General features: G+C 32.0%; 1 protein-coding gene across 18 annotated transcripts in view; it reads left to right on the plus strand.

Moving 5' to 3' along the window:
* The first annotated feature begins 2,949 nt into the window (after positions 1-2,949).
* Positions 2,950-26,013, plus strand: part of Tm1 (tropomyosin 1) — an 88,525-nt gene continuing 65,461 nt past the window's right edge. For 10 of the 18 annotated variants that reach the window (XM_088273492.1, XM_088273494.1, XM_088273493.1 and 7 more), the window contains exon 1: positions 18,330-19,642. In XM_088273492.1, the coding sequence (XP_088129618.1) occupies positions 18,590-19,642 (1,053 nt within the window). In that variant the 5' untranslated portion in view covers positions 18,330-18,589. Of the gene's footprint in view, positions 3,116-13,644; positions 13,798-16,412; positions 16,539-18,329; positions 19,643-26,013 lie in introns of those variants that run through there. The other 8 variants (XM_088273502.1, XM_088273503.1, XM_088273499.1 and 5 more) reach the window with 2 other exon arrangements.

Here is a 26,013-nt window from a genome sequence, read left to right on the forward strand (position 1 = left end):
CTTAATTCTTGGAAGTTCTATATATATGAACCAATTTTGAAACATTATTCTTGAATCACTAGATCTTCACTAGAGACATCTATTGGTGAGATGAAAAGAAGTAAGCAGAAACTCTTTTGTTAGTATGTGAGGTCCGAATACTATTATTCTTCATCTTTGATGAGATGTCAAAAAATAATATGAAAGTAGCTCCTGTAATTGGAGATAATCCAGATTTTGTGAACAAGTATTTGGACACACTCAAAATGTTGTAAATTTAACTCTCTGTTATTTTCTTTTTTAATTTAAAAATATATAAATGTTAATGCAATATATATTTTAATTGGCTTTGTTGTCATGCACACGTAAATTGAGATAAATTAACAATAAACTATTTTTGAGGACCTACTATACACACATAAAGCAGTATTGATAATTGATAAGTACAAAAATGTACAAGAAGAGTGGATTCTTCGTATATTTACACAATCAGGCATACAACTCTTAAGTATGGATATGTATAGAAAAAGCAATGGTTAATAATATTGTCATTGATTATAGATGAATGAAGTGCCTCATTTCCGGTCCGCTTTCAGACGTATCAATTACTTCCCGTCCGCCTGAAAGGTCCGCTTCGTTTTCAGGAAATTCCTGAATTATCTCGTATTCGCTATACGAAATCTGCTCTAAACTGTAGCGTATAATTATGTATACTTCGTTTTTTCTATTTGTACGGTAAACGGTTAATTATAGTTCCTCCCGGACTGGCATAGGAAGGAGACGGGGATAGATAGAGAGGGAAGGAGATGTCTTCAGGGGGGGATGTGTACAGATACAGTGTGTATGTGTGGGGCCGTGTATTCTCATAATACACTGTTTCTTTTAACCTACTTATGTTTCTATCTTTATAATCCAGAGTCGCTCTTTTAAAATCCAATGTTATAAAATTGAAATTCGTGACAGGTTTCATATTTACATTTTGACTGTGTTCAAATACTTGTTTACAAATCTGGAATATCTCCGATTATAGGAGTTATTTTTGATATTATTTAATTTTTCATATCACTTAAACCAGCCTAAGACGGTCGACAGCCCCGTAAATGCCCAGACTTCCATATTCTTCTTAATCTTTGATGAGATGTAAATAAATAACATGGTTTCATATTTATTAATCCATTATTTAACATTATATAAAGGGAAAATCTAGACCACTTTTAAATTAAAATTAATATTATATACCGATGCAGTAGGGGGCGTATTGGGAGAATTTACTGTTTAATATATATATATATATATATATATATATATATATATATATATATATATATATATATATATATATATATATATATATATATATATATATATATATATATATATATATATATATATATATAATAACAAATAAATAAGGCGAATGCATTAGGAAATAGAAACATAAGAAGACCAAGGAAAACTAATCATGATGAAAACTAATCATGAGGAAAACTAATAATCATGGCTACGTCAATTGACAACAAAGACAAAAACTGTGGCGTTCTATTCTCTCTTCCCACCTCTGCGGGGAAGCGGTGTGATAGTAAGTTAGTTAGTTTATCAAAATTATAAAAAAAAATTAAAGAGTAGTTAAGACATTAAAAAAAACGAAAGTATAAATTCATTGAGGAGGTACTCGTACAGTAAATATGTATTTATATTACTCGTATATTAAAATATTATGTCTGTTTAACACGTCATGTTCTGAATTAGAAGAAAAAAACAGCGCAGAGAAGTTGAATTTTGATTTAATACCGTATTAATATACATTATATCCGTATTAATTAAATTTTTAACAGAAAAAATCGCCTTCATGATAAGATCTGACAAACGCATCAACCGCTGGAAAAAATTTGTGTTAGTTTTAGATTGAAATTTTACTAGCTCGTTTGTAAATAATCAAACTTCCTGAAATCTTGCATAATCATGGCGCCTGAACAAGGAACACTTATTGTTGTGATTATTCATGTTTGTATTAATGACTAATTATTTGGCGGTATTCACACATAAGAATTGCCTTCCTATAGTTATTTCTAATGTAAAATTTAATAATTGATTAAGCTGGCAGTGCACAATAGAGTCCTGGTTCCAAATCCAATGTATGGAAGTGAAGCATGGAGTTGGAAAAAGGAGGATGAAAGTAAAAAATGTTCTCTTAGACTTAGACGAATGTGCGGAAAAACAATGTGTAATAAATTTGTGAATTATGAACAAAACGTAAAAAAATATATTTTTTATTAAATTTACATTTTATTTAAATTATATTTATGAAAAAATAATATTTATGGACTCTGGACCATAGTTAAATTGGAACTTTTTTCGAGTCATTTTAACAAAATATTTGGGATATTTTGTTATTAATAATAATCAATGTTGGTTTACCTTAAAATATACATTTTTTAAAACGTCATTAAAATGGCAAATATTTTAAACACTTTATTTAAGGCGTTTCAGTACATTGCGGATAGGTACTGTTTAGAAATATATAAGTATAAAATCTATTTCAAACACCGAATTTTTGCAAATCATCGAAGATTTGCGTTTTTATTTAATTTAATTATTTTGAAATCAGTCGACAAGTATTAAATTACAGTGATGGATTGGTATGAATAAAAAGTTAAAAAAGTTAGCATGTGAGAGAATATTTTTTTCACAAGCACATTTTATTATTATTCTATAATTATGTTATTATAAATCTCATATTAATAAGAAATTCAAAATGACATGACCGAGAATCCCGATCACGAAGGAATGCATTCTTATCAAATTTCATAAAATGGCGTCATAGCCGTAAAATCCGCACGATTTTCCCGCCTCTGGGTTTACGCAGGGACGCTCATTCGCGGGCCGCGGTCAGCCGGCCGCGGGGCGGGCGGGGGAGGGGTGCTCATGCCCTTACCGGGTGTCGTAAGTCGACACCGCTAAGGAGCTGACAGTCGTGTACTCAGTCGCGAGGTGATAGCATCACAGAGCAAAGCTCTTGACGTAAGTAACTGCCCAAAGCCCGTCGATCTTTTCAATTCTGCATTCAAATATTGGTTCTGCAATAAGCGCTCGTGCAATAAAACGCGGGAAAAAATTGCTGCGCGTGGAAATTGACGTATGCCTTCATATTCTTTTTCATGTAATTTTAAGCTCAAAAGTGCATTTTCATTAAGATTAAAGTTACCTGTTACTACGAGGATTTAGTGTATTTTGTGAATTATTAATTAAACCGATTTTTGTTGCTTAAATAACTTTGTTATTTGGAGTTTGGTAAGTACGAACACGATTATTTTACAATCTGAAGGTGCTTTTAACTACAATATATTTAAAAAGTAAAATAAAAAAATATGAATATGTTTTTATTTATCAAATTGATTGCATATTTTGACTACAATACAATAATTCCCCACCCAAGTAAAAATATTGTGCCATTTTCAATGTTATAATAATTACTCGGGAATTTTAATTGTTTTACAGCGGTGGGAATATTCTTTGAAATATTGTATTGAATTAATTGGTTTTGAAGTAATATCACTAGAATGATAAAAAAGTATTGCTTTGATTTTTAATTAAACTGAAATTTTAGTCAGTTACAATTATTTTTTGACGCGAGTATAAAACTTTCATATGAGAAACCAATTGGATTCTTGATATATTGTTAATTTAACCTGTTGATAATTATAGGTATATTATGTCATACCTAATAAAATATTAATTATCTATAACTTGCATTTTTTAAAATGTATTTTATCATATTCTAACATCCAAATTTAAAAGTTAAATTTTAATATTTTTTATATAAAAAAAAAAAGATTTTATATATACATATCGTATGCAAATTGAGAGGAATTTTATATTACGAATATACTGTAATACGATTCAATGCACTGATGATTCCGCTCCGAGTTACATCAAAATAACTTCACGTTATGGACCAACGGCATAAATGTATTTTAAAAACTTCTGGGAGTCTGCCAAGAGCGGCCATGTTTAAAACGAAAGAGCGGGATATTTTAACTTTTGAATTTCTTCCACGCATGCGTACGATATTATATTCAGGGCTGTTAGGCGCAAACATACATAGCCAGAGATAAATAAATATGTGGGAACTTGATATATTCTTTACGGGTTTTTTTTTTGAGGTCAAGGGATCTTGAGTCTGTACGTTAAAACTCGACATATTCTATATTAAATACGTGTCCAAAATATTAATGAAAAAAACGCCTTTCCCGTAAAATAAGCAGGTATTTTACCTTTCATTATGCACCTTGCCTTTGGTTGTATTGGTAAATAACGCTGCGATTTTTGTAAAATAATTTGAGTAAAACAATATTTTATTTGTTGTTTCATTATTTACTTTGTGGTAAGACATGATGAAATTGTAAAAGAAAAGCACTTAATTTTTTGTTACTTACCCTCCTCATTATTTATAGAACGGATTATTATTAATGCTTTAGTTTATATTTAGACCTGGAGATAGAAGCAAAGCTTCCGAAACTAGTCGTTATAATTAAATAAATATAACTCGTAAATATAACTGATATAAAACAAGTGTTTTTCTTTTACAATTTTGTAAAACGATCAAACTTAATTATATTCACACATTTTTTGAAATATCGGAAAGATTCCAATTTATTATTTCTCCATCTATTTTTTTATAAAATAATTTACAATACTTAGTTCATTAACGGAAGGTTATTTTAGATTGAATCGTTTTAAATTAATAAATATATTTAAAATTAATAATAGCACGATAAACTTGGTTAAGAATAGCGGCTTTCCGGTCAGCAGTCTTAGTTGGAGGCGAGCCCCGCTCTTCCGTTTAAATTATGCACCGAGCTAGGAATTTTACTAAGAAAATTTTAATGACGGCATTCAATTATCATAACTTAAAACGCATGCGCGAAATTGTATTCTGTTTTTAGTACAGCTATTTATGTCCATATACGTACATATCATGTGAATAAACAATATGAAAATATTTGTTTTAGCTAAATTCTTCAAATGTTTACAAAGGTTTTAATGAATTGTTTGTACAAATGCTTCATCGAATCAATACAAATCATTGTCATATTGGGTTTGCTTAGTTTGTTTAACTCTCATGCATACTTTATTTTGGCGGATTTTCTGTGCGCGAGACTTTCAATAGCCAAGGTTACCCTTAGCATGTGTTAAGGCCCAGTATTCGTTAAGTCGCAACTTAATTTTCCTTAAATCCGGACAACATTTTACGTATTTATTGATTTGGCGTTGAATTTGTAGAACTCCATTTTAATTTATAATTTAATTTTAAATCAAACACAGATTTTTTGAGGCTACGAAGTTTTATTTTACTAACAAAAACACCAAAGTCCATTTGATCTTCACATTCGTTTGATAATGCCCCAACAAGACGAAACAATTGTCACAATATTAATTTTTATGTGTTTTTGTTGATAAAATACAACTTAGTAGACTCAAAAAATCTGTGTTTAATTTAAAATTAAAACATAAACATTTTACGTAATTGATTTTTTCTTAAACGCCATTTTTGTATTTAAAAAAAGTTTTTCTTTGAAATAATTATAAGACTTTGAAAACAAAAGCGTAAGTACTTATGTATTTATTAAACGTATATTGTTATTATTATCTACGCCATGTTTTAAATGAATAACAATTATATATTTTAAAATGTACGGTCGATTTAAAAAAAGTCATGATTTATTCGACAATACACATTGTAATAATTTTTCTCACGAAAAAAAAAGTCACGACTGTCGTGTATTTTGTCAATCGATTTACAGTTATAGCTTGGTGCTTAGTGGTCAAGTACACAAGTACCTACTTACTTACGAACTCGCTCACGTTTGAGAATAATTGATCAGCCTGATCACACTGGGTCCTACCTAGGATCATGTTTGCAAAAAGGTTGCCAGTGGTAGCGATGCCAATATTTTAAATTAACAGTACCTACTTACGTACCAAAAAGTAGAACAAACTGAAAGGATAGTTTTATAAAAACGGCATCTCAATCAATAAATGTGTGGAATTTTGCTCAGTATAACATCTAAAGGTGGAGACTGACCGGACAATTTCGTCGTAACGTAACGTCGTAACATCGCTCGCGTTGAGCATCAGCGAGCATCCGAAACTATGAATGGAGCACTCGGCGGTACTGACTATACGAATGCTCGCATCGTAACGTGTTATGTTACGACGAAATGGCTCCGGTCAGTCTCCACCATAACTCGTACCCCGTTGGATTTTAAAGAAAATACCACAAAAATAACACGCCGTTTACGCAATTCGACTCTGTTTGTATAAGTGACTAATAGGCCGACCCGGCTTAAACGAATTCCGTTTACAATATTTTGAAATGGCTTACTTCTGAGTTTACCCGACCGATCGTGCATTCAAATTCTCTCCGGGCTTCATGCCTTTATTATAAAATTCCCCATTCTGTGAATCTGTGCCAATTCGTTCATTCAAATGTCATCCTCGTTTATTCTCGGTTAAAAACCCCGTGACTCAAAGCTGTAAGATCGTACAATATGTCAACACACCCTATAAATAAAACAGTATTTACAAAATTATCACAAGTAATATTATTTATTGATTCGGCATTAACCTTGTGGAATGACATGTTGATTATTAAAAAAAAAAATAAACACTTGAATATATTGAATATAGATGTGGAGTTTTAATTTGTAGAAGAAGATGAAAACATCTGTAAGTTTTCGAAACTAGTCGTATATATAAATGAAACTCATTAAGTGGTACATTCAAGTGTTTAGTTTTTTTTAAATATCACAAGTAACGCTATTTGAAAGGTTTCCTATACTTTTCGTACTGAAATTTGGAGAAACTTTTGCTATATGGTATTCATTGTTAATCTTTCATATTTAGAATCTCTGTATTTTTAGTTATAAAAATATTGATAACCCTCTACATATATGTATATCTCTAACCCTTATCCGTACCCAATGGTGCATAGGGCACTGCATCGTATTATGGCAGTGTTTTGATCGTTACTTACATGAAGACAAGGTGATCACTACTGCGCTTCATGGTTAATCTTTCATATTTTGAATCTCTGTTTTTTTTAATTAGAAAAATACTATTGAAATTTGGAGCAACGTTTGCTATATTTATGGTTGATCTTTCATATTTATCTATGGTTTTTGAGTAAAAAAAAGATTAATAATATAAGGTAGAAACCTACCTACCCAGTTTTCAAACTGTCGAGGTTAAGGGCCGATTTGACGATGCGATGTTGCTCCAACAAGGGTCACTCTCGGTCAAACTGTTCGCATATTTTAAATGCATGAGATTTGCATCGTCTTTTTATAGTCACATATTTCTACCTGATCCACCTTTAATATTTGTACTCTGAACTCTTTTTTATACGTTTTTACTATTCCATAGTATTCCGGTAATATTCTTCACTTGGGCTTGTCGACTGTATGTGACCTATGAAAAATATTCCACACCCGTATCCAAGAATTTAGAAGAATCACGCTTTGATATGATCAATGATCCGATGAGTTGTCCTATGCACCAGTTGGTGAAAACATAATTAGCATGTCGCGAATTTTGTGCTGTTGTAGTCGCGATCAAATTTAATGCGCGGATAAGAACGATACTTCTCGTTATTAAACGACAAAATACCTACAATAAATAAAGTAAAATTAACTTTTCATTGAAAAGGTTATTGTAAATTATATAAATTCAGATAATATTATTTTTTCTTCTTAAAAATAACATTTAATAAGGGTAGTTGAAAAATAAATAATTTTTAGGGGCCTCGCAAAGTGATAATTAATTTACGGTAAAAAAAATACTTTTAATATGTATGGCTATTTCATAAGTACGGTATATCATTCATAAGTATTAAAAGAAAAGGAAACTGGAAAGATTAAGTGTCGGGTAGTGGTCCCGTGGTTAGTGTCGCGGACTCTTAAGTCAGAGTTTCTCGGTTCGAACCCACTCTACCACAATTTGATACCTATTTGTAATAATGAGCCGCTTAGGCTCACATAATAGTATGAAATTGAAATATTTCAAATAGTAAAAATACAAATATTTCTCTTTTCTTTCTAAAAAAAGTAAAGTGTTAACAGTTAAATAAATATGTGTAAACAAAATTGCGATGTTTTTTTCCTGCATTTTTGTGCTGTTTTAATTTTTTTCTCGGACATTCAATATATTATTAAAAAAAACTGATATGCATTACTTTGTATTCCACATCAAGTCATATACTTACTTATATAATATTATTATACTGAAGGTTTTATCATATATGCTCCCAAGGTGCATATCAACAAGCATATCAACATGCTACAAAATGCAATGAATTGTTTTTAAATTGGCAATGATTATAACGTGATAAATTTTCCATTTTAAAACTGCTAGTAATTTCCATTGCTTGTAATTCACTTTATAAACGTGACTTATTTAGGAAGGTAGACAGTTTGTATCGCTCTAAGTTCTTGTCTGTTGACGAATTCCTCACGCAGTGACAGCAACATACCCAACAAATTATGAACGTATTTTAAATGGAAATTTGCGACTGATCAGATTATGACGCGATATGTTTGTTATTTAGTGCATTACTGCTATGGTATGTCGGTATGCAGGATACAGAAAAATATTTTACTGGTGAAAGTACTCTTCGGAGTTTCCTGTTTTAGTCACCGTTTTCTTTGGTGACATTATTATTATTATTATAAGTAAGTACTTATTGTAAGTACATATATAGTTATATCTTCACGTGTACATTTATTGATAATTTCCAACTGTAAAATAACATTGAAATAATTTTTTTTTGCATTTCACAACATATTAAAACGACAAGTACAATTTTTATTTATTATATTAATTTATAAAAAATACCCCACAAAGGCGTGACCTGTGTATGGGTATACATTATATTTTAGGTCATAATAAAGGGCACTGGAAAGAATACAATAGATATCAGAAATAAAACTAGATTTAAAGTGCTATTATAAACTACAAATAATTGATTTTAACCAAAAAATTAAAAAATTAAAGATGAAAATGAAAACAAAAATACAAATAAGTATGAATATATGTACTAGATGAGTTATAAGTTTAAAGGAAGAAGCTACTTAGATCTGTTTTTTAATAAATAATTTAAGCAAAATTTTGAATCGAAACGAATTTAGATAATTAATGTCTATCTTTGGGGAATGAATGAAAAAATTTATGAGCTATGAAAAATGAGTATCTTTGAGTCTGGATTTGTAATGATAATGAAAAGTTATTTTTAAACATAATATAATATTTCAGTTGTTTCAGCTTTCAGATTAAAATGAAAATACAGCATACAATTAATTTTTAACGCTCATTTAGGAAAAACGACAAGCTCAGTTTATGTATATATTGTTTGTCTCCAGTCTTGTGGTTAGCTGGTTTGCTAATAAATATTAGGCCCACTCTTAGAACACATATATGGAGTATATTTTTTATTTATTACAAACATATAAAAACACGGCTTTCTTCTAAGCTCGTATACCTTTACAACAATAAAAAAAAACATTGTTAAATTGAATATGTTAAATTAAATATGATTAACTTATGATTTTGAAAAGAAGAGTCATTGAAAGGTAAAGAGTTGAAAAAATTACATAAATATATATTTACTTTATATTCTAAAAAAAAAACAAATACCAAAATAAATTCTAAAAAAATGTGCGAGGAGACACGTCTGGCTTCTCTTTGACTGAATGGTGTGTTTGCGAGTAGCCCTTAATATACCTACCTACGATTACATAATTACAAATAATAATAAAAAACTCTCGAACAAAAAGCCCGCTAAAAAAGGCTCCATAGACAAAATTACCGCGTTTCATAGCAGTTGTTCTTATTTTGAAATTGTTATCAAGTAGGTACCTACGTGTTTACATGTTTGAAACACACTATGCAAGATGTTGCATCTGACATTTTCGTTTAATCGTGACCTTGGCGAGAGGAATTAATTTAATTTATTGGGGTAGGGAGTTACATACTTTTGTGTTGTACGTAATGGATTTATTTCGAAATACAACTGGTTCACTGGCGGGTAGGTACAGCTAAGGTCACGCAAAACGAGTTTCGGCACCGGTGACTTGCATGCGAACATTTTTGTGCATACAGATATGTGCATGAATGAAAATTAAATTTTCTTTCTTAAATGGTGCAAATGAATCCCTGAAATCAAATAGTGCGAGCCTAATTCTTGATTTTTAAACAGAGTTTGGTTCATGATTTACGATTGACTTTTATCATAATTATTCTATTTATGACAAAAATATTTATTTTTCTATTAATTTTCCAAATATATTGGCACTTTTAATAATTCATTGTGATTAAAAAATATACTGTCTTTAAAATGTTTTAAGTGTTTTATTGTCGCTTTGAAACATACAAGCACTTCGATTTTACAGATATGTACGTATATTAAAATGAATTGATACATTTCACAAGGAGGCATTGAATCCAGAATTATTAATAAAAGAAAGGTATTAATTTAAATTCATAATTACCTGTCTAATTTTATGGTATTTTTTCTCAGTCTTGTCACACATATTTGTTTAAGTAGGTACCTGGGTACCTACAAATTTTTTTTTTAGACGTATTGAATTTACCTAAAAATTTAGATTTTTCAAAATAATTTCACAAATTTTTTACTTGCGAAAGATGAACCTATTTCTAAAATTAAAAAAGTCATTAACGAGACTCGAGCAAAGCAATGTTAGTTAGTTTTTTTTAGATATTTTGAGATATTTATAAAATTAAGAACGTCGTAAAAAAATGATTGTTAATAGAAGTATGATATTTGATTCAAGGTAATCAAATACACATTTTCTTCCAAATTAAACATTTTTAAAATGTCCATAAGTAAAGAGTTAATGTTAAAATAACACTGAATGGAAAAACTACTTTCCGATATCGCTTAATTCTTTTATAAATACGACGTTATATTTTTAGGACGTTTCTGTAATATTTTGTTTAGCTATACAAATACAAACGATTACTTTATTATCGGTCTTCGTATACGAAAATATTCTTCCGTAAGCTCACGCACGTTTCTTCGGTCCATTTCCGTTTATGTTTGCACCTAAACACAAACCACTGCGAGAATACAACAGCCGTGCACTAATGAGCAAGCGGGACATCAAAATCTTTATATATATATATATATATATATATATATATATATATATATATATATATATATATATATATATATATATATATATATATATATATATATATATATATATATATATATATATATATATATATATATATATATATAAATGTATATTTAACGTCACAAAATATTTTCCCACCATTAATGCTGACTGGCTGTGGGTCCATTCATTAATAAATCTATTTTTATCCCAAATGAGTTATTTATGCTGCAAGTCTATATTCAGTTCAGTTCAGATAAGTTAAGTCCCGAATATCGATGTTTATAATTCAATTATACAATATGTTCTGTTTGCAACAGCGAAAAGGGTATCTGAAACAATTTTGTAAACTTAAATTTTTAGTAAAAATATACAAAATGCCGGTTCTGAGGTAGGCAGCATTTAATAATTTAAAAAAATAAATAAATGTCGAGAGATGATTTAAAAACATGAAAATATTTCAGGATGATAGAATTTAAAAAAAAACTTAACTGGCAAAATGTATGAATATAAATAAAAATACAGAAAAAAACTTCAAAGAGGTATAAACTGATAGAAAATAATATAATCTATAAATAATAAAATGGTACCTATGTATAATTAAAAAAAATATATTTAAAAAGCGAAACATTGACGAAAACAAGATCATTAGTGTAAATAAAAAAATGTGTTATTCATATTACAAATTAATGAAGTTTAAGGCCCCACAGTGACCGACTACAATATTAATGTTATATCTTATATTTCACCGATATTTACTCCTTATGAATAATGTTTTTTACAGTACATTCCTCTCGTATGTGTCAGAATTCCGAATACAATTATAACGAAATATTTAACAATTCTGATCGTTTATTATTCCCAATCAGCTGGCTAAACATGCTACGCTTCATGATTTCCCGTACATAAACATAGCTGTACATTTATGCAAGCATGTATAATATATCTTTTAATTAGGGTTGCCATTATTTCCGACAAGTCAATACACGTGTCGCGACACCCCGACGACCCAAAAATTGTCCCTATGTTCACCAGATTGAAGTTCTGAATGTTTTTACATATCTGGAAATTAAGGAGCATTAATTTCCTCCCTTTATCATCGAGAATTTAAGAATCCCTGATTGACCCTAAAATGTCTTTGAATAATAAACATAATCAGATTTTTTCGAGGCGATGACCTTTTTTATAGTCGCGGACGCCGGATTTGAGACAAAACTACACACTTCCTCAGAGCGAAAAAGTTGTATCGGAAAATTGTCAACCCTAATGTAGACGGGAGGTACCTACTTACATAAAGCTGTTTTGTACATAGGAGAATGATCAATGATTTATTCTGAAAGTATGTAACTGAAAGGTGAAAAACTTACGAAAAACACTCATAATGCAATGAAATTATACCACTATTTACCTGCCAAATATACAATGACTATAATACTACCTCCGAGTGTATTGGTAAGAACGATTGATATATGTAATTCTTAAAAGCAAAGTAATGCAAAGTACCATTATTTGATCCGTTCGTACAATGCTAGGCGTTTATAGTACCTAATCAAAGGTTAGGCGTAAATATTTTACCCTTAGTTAATGCTTGATACGTCATAAGACTGATTTTTTTCGATAACTCAAAATTTAAGCTTCTATTTAACATGATTTGTCATGTTTATGGTCACGATAAATGTTTATCGTTTACTGTCAAAAGCAAGAATTTTATTAATGCATTATTCACGGTCCCAGATTGATGCAGCCATTTAAGAGTGGCATAAATTTCTGCCAAAATGTCTCAATGAGATTGGCAGTGACCATTTTTATTTTATTCATAATATCATTATGTGTTTTTAAATATCACAGCAGACGAAGAAGTATGAAAATGAGAGTCTGATCATCCACAGAATAAACAACCTGTTATTTGCTGGTTAAGTGAATAATTAATACACTGTGTTTTCTACCCATGATTGATTATTGTACAATTTAAATACACATTTTAAAAGCACCTTCCTATTTTAAAATAAAATGTTTGATACTTACAATCCAAAAAATAATGAATAATAATTTTATTTATTTTTTCCACATTCACTTTGTGGTAAGACATGATGAAATTGTATATGAAAAACACTTGTTTTTTACAACTGGAGTTTATTTTAGTATGAAGACTAGTTTGGGATGTTATGTTTCCATCTTCAGGTCCAAATATAAACTCAGTTTATATGTAGACCTGAAGATGTAAGCAAAGCTTCCGAAACTAGTCGTCGTAATAAAATAAACTCAAGTAGAAAAAATAAGTGTTTTTCTTTTACAATTTCATCATGAATAATATGTTAATAATAAAGTTTCAGTTACAGTGAACTAGGCTTTATTTTTAATTTTCTTAAATAAACGATATTAATTACAAGTTGATTTTATGTACACGCATGATTTTGTGACTTAACTTTAGCTAACTATACATAGTAATTGGAAGTATTTTCCATTCCAGTTTTTGCATCAAACAAAGAGCTAAAACAACACATCCAAAATGGACGCGATCAAGAAGAAGATGCAAGCGATGAAGCTGGAGAAGGACAACGCCATGGACCGCGCGCTCATGTGCGAACAGCAAGCCAAGGATGCTAATCTCAGGGCTGAGAAGGTGACTATTAGTCCTTACACACACTAACGACCATTTTCTCCATAATATGCTTTTTCAATATACATCACAATTATTATCTATGTTTTCTTTTGCAAAAAGTCCTGTTCCTCACCTCCCCTCTCTATTTATTACCCTACCAACCTCTATATGTGGAGGTCCTCACCCAAAAGTTTGATTTACAATATTGCACAAATATCCTTTTAATGCAAATCTGTTCTGTTTACTGCATTCTATCGGAATCTTAATTAAAGTTGCGATAAAGCGTGCCCAATCCTGTGTTGAACCAATATGAAAACATTAAATCGCACCAATACGGAACAATTTTACAAGCTAGAATTCCTGATTACTTAAAATCATTTATGTTAATTAAAACATATAAGTAAGTATGAGGAGGTCCTCACCAAAACGTTACATTTCCATAATAAATGATTTTAAGTAACCAGGAATTCTAGCTTGTAAAATTGTTACGTTTTGGTACGATTTAATGATTTCATATTGGTTTAACACAGAATTGGTCACGTTTTATCTTAACTTTAATTAAGATTTCGATAGAATAAAGTAAACAGAACAGATTCGCATTCAAATAATTTTTTGTGCAATATTGGAAATGTAACTTTTTGGTGAGGATCTCCACATTTGTATTGAATACATTTCGCTCACTCCTTTCAAGAACGTCATAAATCAAAAATCGTCAATTTTCAGTTGTGCATGTTTTCGGAATGCCCAGAAAATGTACTATATTCCAGCAAAAGAGGCATATTTTTAACTTAATATTTATCCGCTACAGGGCAGAAATTGTTGTTTTTGCATTTTGAAGAAAAGGTATTGTTCAATTATGTTTTTAAATGTACTAAATATTTCTCAAATGGAGAAAAAACCTTCAGGTTTTACCTAAAAAGATCTGTTGCACAGTAATAAGGTCAATAAGTGGCTTGATATTTATTTTTAATACATTGTATTATATTAATTAACTTTAAAAACGTTCTCCTGAAAAATCAAGTTTTTTGATTTATGACGTTCTTGAAAGGAGTGAGCGATTTGTTTGTAAACATTCTACATAGGAATCTGTTTTTATATCATAGTTTGTCTACCCACCCACGTATTTCAAGCCGATATTCAGTGATCAGTATGTGTGCATCGTTTAGTATTTTTATCACCATCACACTTTGCATATGGAGTGTCGAGCACGCACCACCGCCAGCGCCTCTGAAATTGACTCATTTTGTGTGCATTACAGTCGAGAGTAACTCAATTAACCTAAATACCTACCACTGCATCGAAGTGCGTGATGGACTGAATCACGCACATACGAGTATCTAGCGAGAAGACAAAAAAATCTTACTATTAGACTTAACATTGTGTGTCTTAATAGCCAATAAATGTATTCAATACAAATTACTAATTAGGTTTACTTAACTACACAATTTATTTATTATCTTTGTATCTATTAAGGCAAGTAATTTCTATTGTAGTAAATTAGATTTCTCTTAAAACAATTAGAAAGTTAGGTCCATATTATAAAAATAATTAAAACTCATAATTGACTTTAAATTGTTTATTTAACGTGATGATAATTTCATTAAACATCACAGAGAATGGTAAAATTAACAGATTGTGTTGACTTATAGTAAATAAAGCATACTTATTATTAGTTAGATGATCGGGAAATAATTCTTGTTTTATAACGATGCGCCCTTGAGGTAGTATTATTAGAAAATGGCGCTATATAAATTATCCAAATTTATTATTATTATTAATAAGTTTTATGGATAATCTCAATAGCAAATTGATAAAAATAGAAACGATTTTAAATTACGAAATAATTATATCTCAGTTATTTGTTATGTCTAAGCAAGCCAAGAAATCAATAATTCCCTATCAAATGTTATCGAATCCCGATCTCTATTTTTCACCAAACTAAAACAACCATCTTTGCATCATGGATATATCATGTGATACATGAATCCTTCATCGTGCTCATATCAATTTTTTATAGTAGGTTTTGTTAACGTTGCAATTCTATTCTGAAAAATATTCCATTTGTTATATAAAATAAGATTTTAAAACCACCCCAAAAGACTAAAATAAAGGCTTGACCTATGTTACTGAAAAATACCTCAATTTGATACAAAACACCGTCTCTGTTAAGCCACAATCGGTATATCGAGAGTGTGCTGAACTCCATTGCTTCATTTTTTTCTTACTAGTTTTTTTTTGTATTTATTTTATGTTCTCAACATTTTAATGTTAAAATACAACAGGTTATATTATATCACGTTATATCCGTGTTTATTTTTCCATTAAAAAAAATATATATATACATATATATATATATATATATATATATATATATATATATATATATATATATATATATATATATATATATATATATATATATAATCGATATACAGGTAAGATCCTATCTTTTTTTGTATCAATATACGATATATATAGTACATAGTAGGATCAAGAATTAGGATCATGTAGTACGATATACATGTAGGTGGTGTTTTTGATATCAAGAAGCTTTGTTAAAAGCTCGCTTTGTTGTAGGTAAGCAGTTTTGCAAGTGTTCATAAATTGACTAATTTTGTGGTCTGTTTGTCCTCCAGGCCGAGGAAGAAGCTCGCTCTCTTCAGAAGAAGATCCAATCTATTGAGAATGACCTCGACCAGACTCAGGAAGGTCTTATGCAGGTCAACGCTAAGCTGGAAGAGAAGGATAAGGCCCTGCAGAACGTGAGTAGCTTTTTATTTAAATGCATTTTTGTTAAGGCGTGACGTCAAACCAAAGCCTCCTGTATAATAAAACAACAACTACATACCTATATAGTTTATTCCACATTTATTATATTTGACCAGTGAGTAGTAGTTGTATTTTTTTAATAAATAAAATGTAGTTTCCACCGAAAAATATCAGTATAAAATTTGAACTCAATGCCTCATGATTTGTTCATTAATTGAAAAGATAGTATTTTTCAATGAGTCGCCTTTAACTTTATAGAATCTCATAATCCACTATTTTATGTATATTAAAACCCTTATTTATTAATTTTCTTTTCGAGGACTGATTCGTCTTGCAAAAGCATTTTCACACTCGGCATATGCAGAATTATAATGCCCTAGGAGGGCGAAACAGGTACCACGATTTTTTAAAGTTGAAATATGTTTTGATTCACGTAAATAATGTAAAACAAGTTATGAACGTAGTGTAGAAAAAAAATAACTGTACTTTTAGACATTTAAATCGAAAAATTTCACATTTTGAAACCCATTTCGTCACTTTTAACCCATGTCAAGAAATTAATATTTAAAAAAAAAAATATTTTTACCTTAAAGACTAAGGTTACCTACGCTACGAATTTAACGCGTCAACTCTTTTTTGGAATAGACACTCCGAGTTATAAAAAACGATAGAAAAAAACAGTTTAGATTTTTCATAATAAATAATGGCGTTGCATATAGAATATATTGCTTTTGCCAATTTAATTAAATAATATTTATTTATAAATTACAATAAACTTATTATAAAACTACAAATACTTTAGATTTAGCGAACTATAAAATAATAATGATAATAACTTTATTACGGATTCACTGAGCAGTGGTGCAATACTTAGTCTGCCACATTTTGTTTGGCGTAATATTTTTAAATAAAGTTAATAGGAACAAAAAAAAACGGTTAAAAAAGGGTGATAAATAATTCGCTGTCCATAGTAGAATAAGAAAAATGTTTTTCCAGTTAGTTTTAAGAAAATGTACACGGCAGAAATACGTTTGATTAATTGCAATCACATTGCCTCCATTTAATTGCTAAAGTTCATAGGTACTGTGTCGATCCGATAAGGTGCCCTATACACCAATTTGGTGCAAAAAGGGGCCAAAAAGAAGAAGGTTTATTGCTCCCTTTAAAAAAAAAATCTATTAATTTATGTCCTTGGCTAATTTCCAGATGAATTTTGCGGAAATGTCCTATTTACACGTCCTTGAGGTACATTAAAAACTGCGTTAATCACGTTTTTAAATATTTAACCTAATTATACGTGGATTTTGTGTCATTTTCATATTCTCGTTTTTTACTGTTTAAATTTTCAACCCGGAAGAAGAAGAAAAAACGTTACAAGAATATTAACGTTACAAAAAATTTATAACCAAATATAATATTTAAAAAAAATTGTAAACATAGGAGTCAGAAAGATAGTTTTATAACGTAATACACTGGTATATTTGCGACAGTAAAAAAAGTATATATCATCAATGAACAAAAAAATGTCGTGCGCTCTTTTGAATGAATTCTTAGATATTAGTTTAGAATGGTTTATTTCATCAAAATTGTTCCCTATTGTCCGCTACCAAAGGAACATTGTTCTAACTCGAACTGCGTCTGGGTCTGGGCCTTCTCAAGTGTTCCCGGTTCTATTTGCGGCGCGGTCCTCGGGGCTCCGGGACCAAATATGGCGGCAGCCTCCGCACGCCGCGGGCCTATTTATAGCCCCCCGAGACTCTGCGTGCCGGAGAGAATCATCGACTATGTATATCGATGAATGATGGGGGAAACCATCCACTTTTTCCCTACACACTTTGCGCGATTGCCAAATATTACATCTGCACTCGCGATTTTCGCGAGTTACCTCCTCGGTGTCGGAGAGTTCGGTGGCTACTCTACGCTCCATTAATAAAAGCCTTCGAAGTGAACGTAATCATTTAAGAATCTATAAAGATTCCGGATTTATAAAAATACATATTAATAAAAATCAATCGTATTTATAAACGTTTGTCATCTTGGCGCGATGTTTGCAAATCGGGTAGCTGCCAACATTCAATTCAAGTCCCCTCTGTCGGGAAATTCCCCATTCGCCAAGAAGCAGTCGGGAAAGAATAAAGTTAAAACTTCGCGCGCTCCTATTTCGTGCGGCGACCGACAGATGTCTAGCAAGCCGCGCAGTGCGCGCCGCATGCGCAGGCGCAACGAGGCGCCGCGCACGACCTCTGACGATCAGTCGAGGCAAAATGGCCGCGGGCACGGTGGGACGGTGAAGTGCGACGAAATGTCAAGTCGAAAACTCGGTTCGGGGACCGGTAAAAAGCGGGGTCACCAGCACCACCCCCGCGACAGGGGCACGCGAGCCCCCGCCGGTCCCGACTTCGCGCCTTCGGGCAGCGACGCCTCCCATCTCGATGCGTCGGGCCACGTAACCTCAATCGCCGCTCGAAATGTTCCAAAACAAACCGACGGAAACAAACCAGCTGATCGCGACAACAAATGTTTGACAAGCACCCCTAGCAAGACGGGGCGGTCGCGCGATGTAGACAATAACAACGCGTCTTCGTCGGAAAACGGTTTGATTAGGAACGAAAACAAAAGTGCGCTCAAATCTGACAGTATAGTGACGAATCAAAACAATGACATTAGCAACGCGAACTTTCGCGTGATCGATACCATCGATCTGTGCGACAGCGACTCCGACCGACCGAAGAAGGTTGCCGAGGTTCCGAAGAAGAGGAGACCCGCTCGGAAAGACAGAGACCGTCCCCTGAAGGAGTTCAGGGACGAGGAGATCCGATGGGAGCCGCGGGGCTCGGCGGAGGGGTGCTCCGGCGGGGAGGGAGAAGGGGACTCCGAGATCCCCGACCAGGATCCGGAGATAGAAGAGCTCTCTCGGCTGAGGTGCCCCAGTGAGAGGGCGGAGCTAGCCGCCGAGAGAGACGCGCGAAGGCGCCACAGGTCCTCCGACTATCCAGGCCTCGCCTTCGGGAGCTCGATCTTCAGCTCAGATACGATGATAAGGTTTTCCTTAATAAGAAATGAGCTGCAGAATATCAAGAATACGGCATTGAAAAGGGTAAATATCATTCTTTGTTTACTATGCTCCGCTACGTTCTGCCGATTTTGGCACCTCGCATTCCATTGTTTTGAAATTCCTCGAAGTTAATTGACTCGAGTCATAGAATAGAATGTCGTCCTCGCTAGTCGTGTCAGTTCATGCATGAAGCTGCACTATTCGCGAACGTACTGGTCGACTTCTAGACGCGAGTCACAATAAATGAATTAATTAAATTATTGTTGCATTGATAATTTTCTATTTAAATATGTATTTTCACTCGCCACGGCTCGATAACCCTCGCGGTGATGAAACCGTCTTCCATTAGCCGGTGGCTATCGACTTGTTTGCCATCTCGTTATCGTATTTACAAAGTGAATTATCAACTGCACGGTTTCTTAGCGGAATCGCATTCGATTCGGGTTGGACGCCAACTGCGTACTTTGGAACTATTTATATTCCCGCGTCATGTTTGGGCGGGCAAATATTTATGTTAAATGTTCCGGAAAATGAGGCCAGCGCGTTGCCCGAATTCATTCCGCCCCATGTGTTCTCATTTACGGGCGCATGCAGAAAGTACAACACAGACACTGCTAAATGGGTTATCAGCTGAGAGATGACATTCCGGCAATATTCCCTTAACGCACTGTCACCTGTCACTTGAAATCGTTTTGCGCATGTGCGGCACCCACGTGGTTTTGACATTTGAATGAAAATTATGTTTCAGGGATTTTCTTTCAGTTTTCAACCGAATCATTCTTACTTTCTCTCCCATTATCCACGTATGGTGACGCATAGGACACTTTATGCTATGCAATTTGATAATCCAGTTAATTCATTGCAAATTACGTGAATAATGTGATCAATTTTACTATTCTATGTTATCCTAAGCTAATAAATTCATAATATTTACAGCCCATATTTTTGTTCACAAAAGTTGGATTTTACCTCAATTAAAGGTTTTCAATACTTTTATTGATATCTTTATATAGAAAAAGTTATATAGGAACACTCAAAATATTTAAAGGAAAATAACTGCTTTAGGACAACTCGGCTGTCCAAATTTAAAACACAGTAAGGGACATTTTTTTGTAGTACGTTTTTTTTGCATTTATGGACTAAGTAGACTCTACTTAGTCCAAAAATGCAAAAAAAACGTACTACAAAAAAAATGTCCCTTACTGTGTTTTAAATTTGGACAGCCGAACTGCTTAACAGGAAAAATAAGCATATAAAAAAAACTTTATAAAAGCGTTCTTGGATAAAGAATCATACATGAGTAATGCAAATAGGTCTTTTCTTCTTCTTCTTGCTGTAGAACTTTTCCCCTGTTTTTAAGAGGGATTAGAGGTCGATTCCCAGCTGTCAATCCATATCTTTGGTGGCCTGCTCGCGAGTATTTTACCTTGCAGTTGGCCGTGCAGTGCAATTAATTAAAAAAACAAATAATAATAATAATAAAATTGTATTTACATGTAAGTATTTCGGCTCAACACAGGCCATGCATAAAGAGCCGTAATACATATAGTAAAAAATGTATGTATCTATGAAATAAATAAATAAAATAAATGTGGGGGAGTCTGGATGGTTCCATTCTTCTCACACGCACATACCATTGACTTCCTCGTTGCCTTCCCCACCTAACGACATCATCGATCTCGCATATTTCCCTTATCCTGATGCTCTTTATTCTATCTCGTAGACTCTTGCCAGATACGCTCCTTGGAGTCTTCATTTCTGACACTCTTAGCGCATTTTTTGTTACTGTGGTCTCCGCTCTGAATTCAATATCAATAAAAACTGTTGATGACAATTATTGTGTGGTTAAATTTATTATTCTTCTATGACCCTTATCCGCACCCGATGGTGCACAGGGGACTGCATCATATTGACGCAGAGTTATCTTGATCGTTACTTGCATGAAGGCAAGGTGATCACTCCTGCGCTTTAGTGACCAGTCTAGGGTAATATTAAATAAATATTAGAGTGTAAAATCGCTAATATTTATTTAACCCAGGTAAAAATCAAATAATTTACTTTATAGCAGGGTGGAGTGTATATGTAATTTGTCACGTTTTCCGTGTTAAGTTTGAACAATAGACACTATGTAGGTTTACGAATAATAATTAGTCTGAATTTAAATTGGCTTGTCCCACATAAATGATGGTCCCACGTATAGTTTTGCGACAGTGCGAGCATATGACTCGTCTACTGCAACGCCGACATTACACATTACACCATAATATGCTTCAGAAAAAAACAGTGTTTCGCAAACTTTTTCTGTTCAAGGTACACCTGCCAAATCGAGAAATTTTAGAAGTACTCCAAAGATAAAAACAAAGTTTATTTATAATTTATATTTGAAGCACTAACTTTGTGATTTTTCATTTTATAATTAAAAATGAAACGTTGTTTTGAAATCACTTTATATTTTTTTATTATAACTTAATTATTGGTCTACCGGTTTCGAAGCTAACCACTTCTTTATCAGTCTTGATATAATTAAGTTATAATAAAATATTTATAGTGATTTTAAAACCAAGTTACATTTTAATTATAAAGTTTATTTAATATTGATTAATTAATAAAATTGTTACAATGCGAAAACATATATTACACAAAATCTAAGCCTGTTTAACAGAGCATAAGCGATAAAATTTTGGGGCAATTTTTGATAAGGCTGCTCTCAGCTGCTGCTGTCGTTGCGAGTGTTTTTGCCTAGAATTTTCACTCATGAAAAACATGAAATTATAGTAACTTTAAACATAAAGAGTAAATCCACTCACAAGTAGGCATAGGCTATGAAACTTATAAAGTTGAAGCCTGAGTAGGGACATGATAAACGGTGTTGCATAAGCCGTAGCTAGATTTTAGAGTCACTTGGACGTTAGGTAATTTAAAAAAAAATTCGTTAAGCGTCCACAGGCGTTCTCTTATTTTTTTAAAAAGCAGTTAGAGTAGAAAATCCCAATTCGCACAAGTCGTGGCAAACGGTAAAAGAATGGCAATAGCAACGCTTTGAAAGCAGTGGATATTCATTTTTCAAATGCAGCCAAAAATGTGCTAGATGTGTTTCGGAAAAAAATTCGGTTTCATTTTAGTTTATGCCTATTTATAATACCTGTTCATTGTTTTTATATTTTGCCATATATTAGTTTTGGTTATTTAAAAAAAATCTTTTTTGCAATATTATAATTTGTGTTCCAGTCTTGTTAACCTTAATCCCATGTCCCAAAATGAGAAATAGAAATTACTCATCGGGAATATTATATATATGACTTATGCATGTAATATGTTTTGAAAAATAAATAAATAAATAATGTCCGATCAGTTTTCAGCTGAATGAATTATTCTCGCTCGTTTATCGGTAAGTGTCTTTTTCCGCGACTCACCAACTAATCACCACGGTGCACCAGTGTGCCGCGGCACACACTTTGCGGAACACTGAGATAAAATAATGTGCAATATCGAGTATTTTCACTTAAACGCGTATAATCAGTGCCCAGTTAAAATCACAGATGGCGCTAGCTTGCTCAAACCTCAAATTAATCATCCGCGATATCAATTAAAAAGATAGTGTTATAAAATAATTATGTTCATGAGGATTTATATATAAAATCATTGCGTCACTATGCAGACGGTCGTTATCAGTTTAGCAAGTTTACCTTATATGGAAATTATGAATATTATGGTCTTAATGAGATGGGGTAAGTAGTATGTCATCGACCACTGCCAATAGCTTGACCACAATGTTTGCAATTAATTTATCAACTAATCAAACTCAATGCACTTGTATTACCTTTGAAATTTTAACTATGATCTATATTATTTTTGACTTACTTTTTGGGGCTTACGGCCGTCATAGGTTGGTTTAAGTGATCACTTTACACACGCGTAACATTAACCAATTCTACCCAGTATTGACAACAACACTACTCAAATTCTTGGAAGTTCTATATATATATATATATATATATATATATATATATATATATATATATATATATATATATATATATATATATGATACAATTTCGAAACATTGTACCTACTTGAATCAGTAGAATTTTCACTAGAAAAATAACATGAAAATAATATGAAAAATTACTCCTATAATTGAGGATAATCCAGATTTGTGAACAAGTATTTGGACACACTCAAAATGTTTTAAACCATAATCTATGTTGGTCTGTCACGGCTTAAAATTGCAAAATTATTCCCATTCAAATGAAATTTAGAAAATTTAATTATTTATTTAAACTTCATGTACAGAAAAGAAATAAGTACATTAGCGGGCTTATTGAAAGAAAGTAATATCTTCCAACCAACCAAAAACAGACTAGTGATATTGGTCAAAACGTTTGATACCTTATGTAGCTTTTATGTATTAAATGTCAATTCAAACGCTGATTTTTTGAGTCTAAGTTGTATTTTATTGTTAAAAACATATTTGAAAATGCCATAACCAGGCGAAACAACTGTCACAAAATTAATTTTTAATAATAATAATAATAAAACCCTTATCCGCACCCCAATGGTGCATAGGGCACTGCGTCATATAAACGCAGTGTTATCTTGATCGTTTACACATGAAGGAAAGGTGATCAGCCCTCCGCTTCAGGTACCAGTCCAGGGTATTATTGAATAAATATGACAGTGAAAAAAATCACTTATATTTATTTTACCCCCCTTGGGAATCGAACCCAGGACCTCCAGAACGGTAGCCGAGCGTGCTGACCATTACACTACGGAGGCGGACTTTAAATTAAATCAAACTAGTAAATTAATTTTTTACTAGTTTTTTTTTAACAATAAAATACAACTAAGTCAACTAAAAAAATCAGTGTTTTATTTAACATTTAATACATAAATTATAATGGACTTCTACTAAATAAACGTCAATCTATAAATGAATACCTTATAAAGCTGTTTGCAATCAGAGGGTAGATAGTACTTGAACAAAATCATAAATTACAAATTGATGATAGGAAGGAAGGCAAAGGAAAACGGGAGTTTAGGGAAGGGGGTAGAAGGAAAAACTAAGGGATGAGGTTTGATGGATAGGTAGGATTCTAATAAAAATTATTCATACTAAAAGGTTTTTTATTTAAAGGGATAGATTTAAAAATATATATTGTAGTACCGATGTGAGATGGGAACTAATGTGTGTGTTTATTATCTTTTCCTAATAGATTATCGTTTGGGTATTTTAAAATAAAACAGATGGCTGCTACCGTTCTATTCCTGGTTTAGACTATATGGCAGTTTGTTTATTTTCAAACCGATATTCAATTCCTCGCTTCATTCATCCAGTTTATTGATAATTGATCTCTATTTTAGATAATAAACATTTTTATAACGTGAAAATTTTCCAACGATAATTTAAGATTTTTTATGAAGAAAAAAAATAATACTTTTGATATTTTTTACTAATCAGTTGTTAAAAATCTACATGTGGATTTCAGAAAAATTTAATTCAGTTATATTTTTGTTTCATTAATTGATTCGGGAGTTATTTTGTGGTAATTCATATCTATCATTTTTAAATTAACCTTTACTTGGTAAATACCACAATTTGTTTCAATATTTTGTGACACGTGTTTCGATGCATTTCAAATCATTATCTAGCACCGTATTTATGATGCATGTACAGTAAGTCCCACGTTATTGGAGAAAACGTTATAGGGGTATATGTTTTTAAAATATATTTTAATTTTAAATATGACTCATTTCAGTGATTTCCGCTGGTTAAAATGTAAAAATACAATTTAAAACATCATTCCCCTTTAATGTTCCCTCGGATAACGCGGTAACTATGTCGACGTTATAGGGGGGTTTACTGTAAACGGTTGAATAGTAGTTAAATGGATCTATCTACAGTAAGTAGTTAGCGTGTTTGTAGTTCCACTTTTATTGGAAGTAGAAAATATTGAGTATACTGTAAATCATCTTGGATCTCCCATAAATTTAGTAAAATGGTAAAATCTCTTTAAATTTAATAAGGTCTGTTCGACTAAGACGCCGATATAAAGCCTTGTATAATAATAAATTGAGATTTTCCACACGGTTGTCGCACGCGAATGCTAGAATGGCGAATAATCCATCAAACGATACCATACGACGTTCTATGTACGGGGAATAAAACTCATGACATGTCCTCTTTTGTGACACTAGTCGTGACGTCTTAGGAAATACTCTACTCGAATGAATCAAGTGGATAATAAATCATTGACTTTACATACAAAAGGAATCTTATCTCTATCCGAGAGTTGTCGTGATTTCATTAAACGCTATAGGATATTGATGGTAATAGGGTCGTATTAAAAAGTGCATTCATACTCGAACTTCAGTGATGGGTTGTGGTCCCGTGGTTAGTGTCACGGACTCTCGAG

This window comes from Brachycentrus maculatus, unplaced genomic scaffold (genome assembly GCF_059751285.1).
Source record: "Brachycentrus maculatus isolate JH-2025_06_01 unplaced genomic scaffold, ASM5975128v1 h1tg000586l, whole genome shotgun sequence".
Taxonomy (NCBI): domain Eukaryota; kingdom Metazoa; phylum Arthropoda; class Insecta; order Trichoptera; family Brachycentridae; genus Brachycentrus; species Brachycentrus maculatus.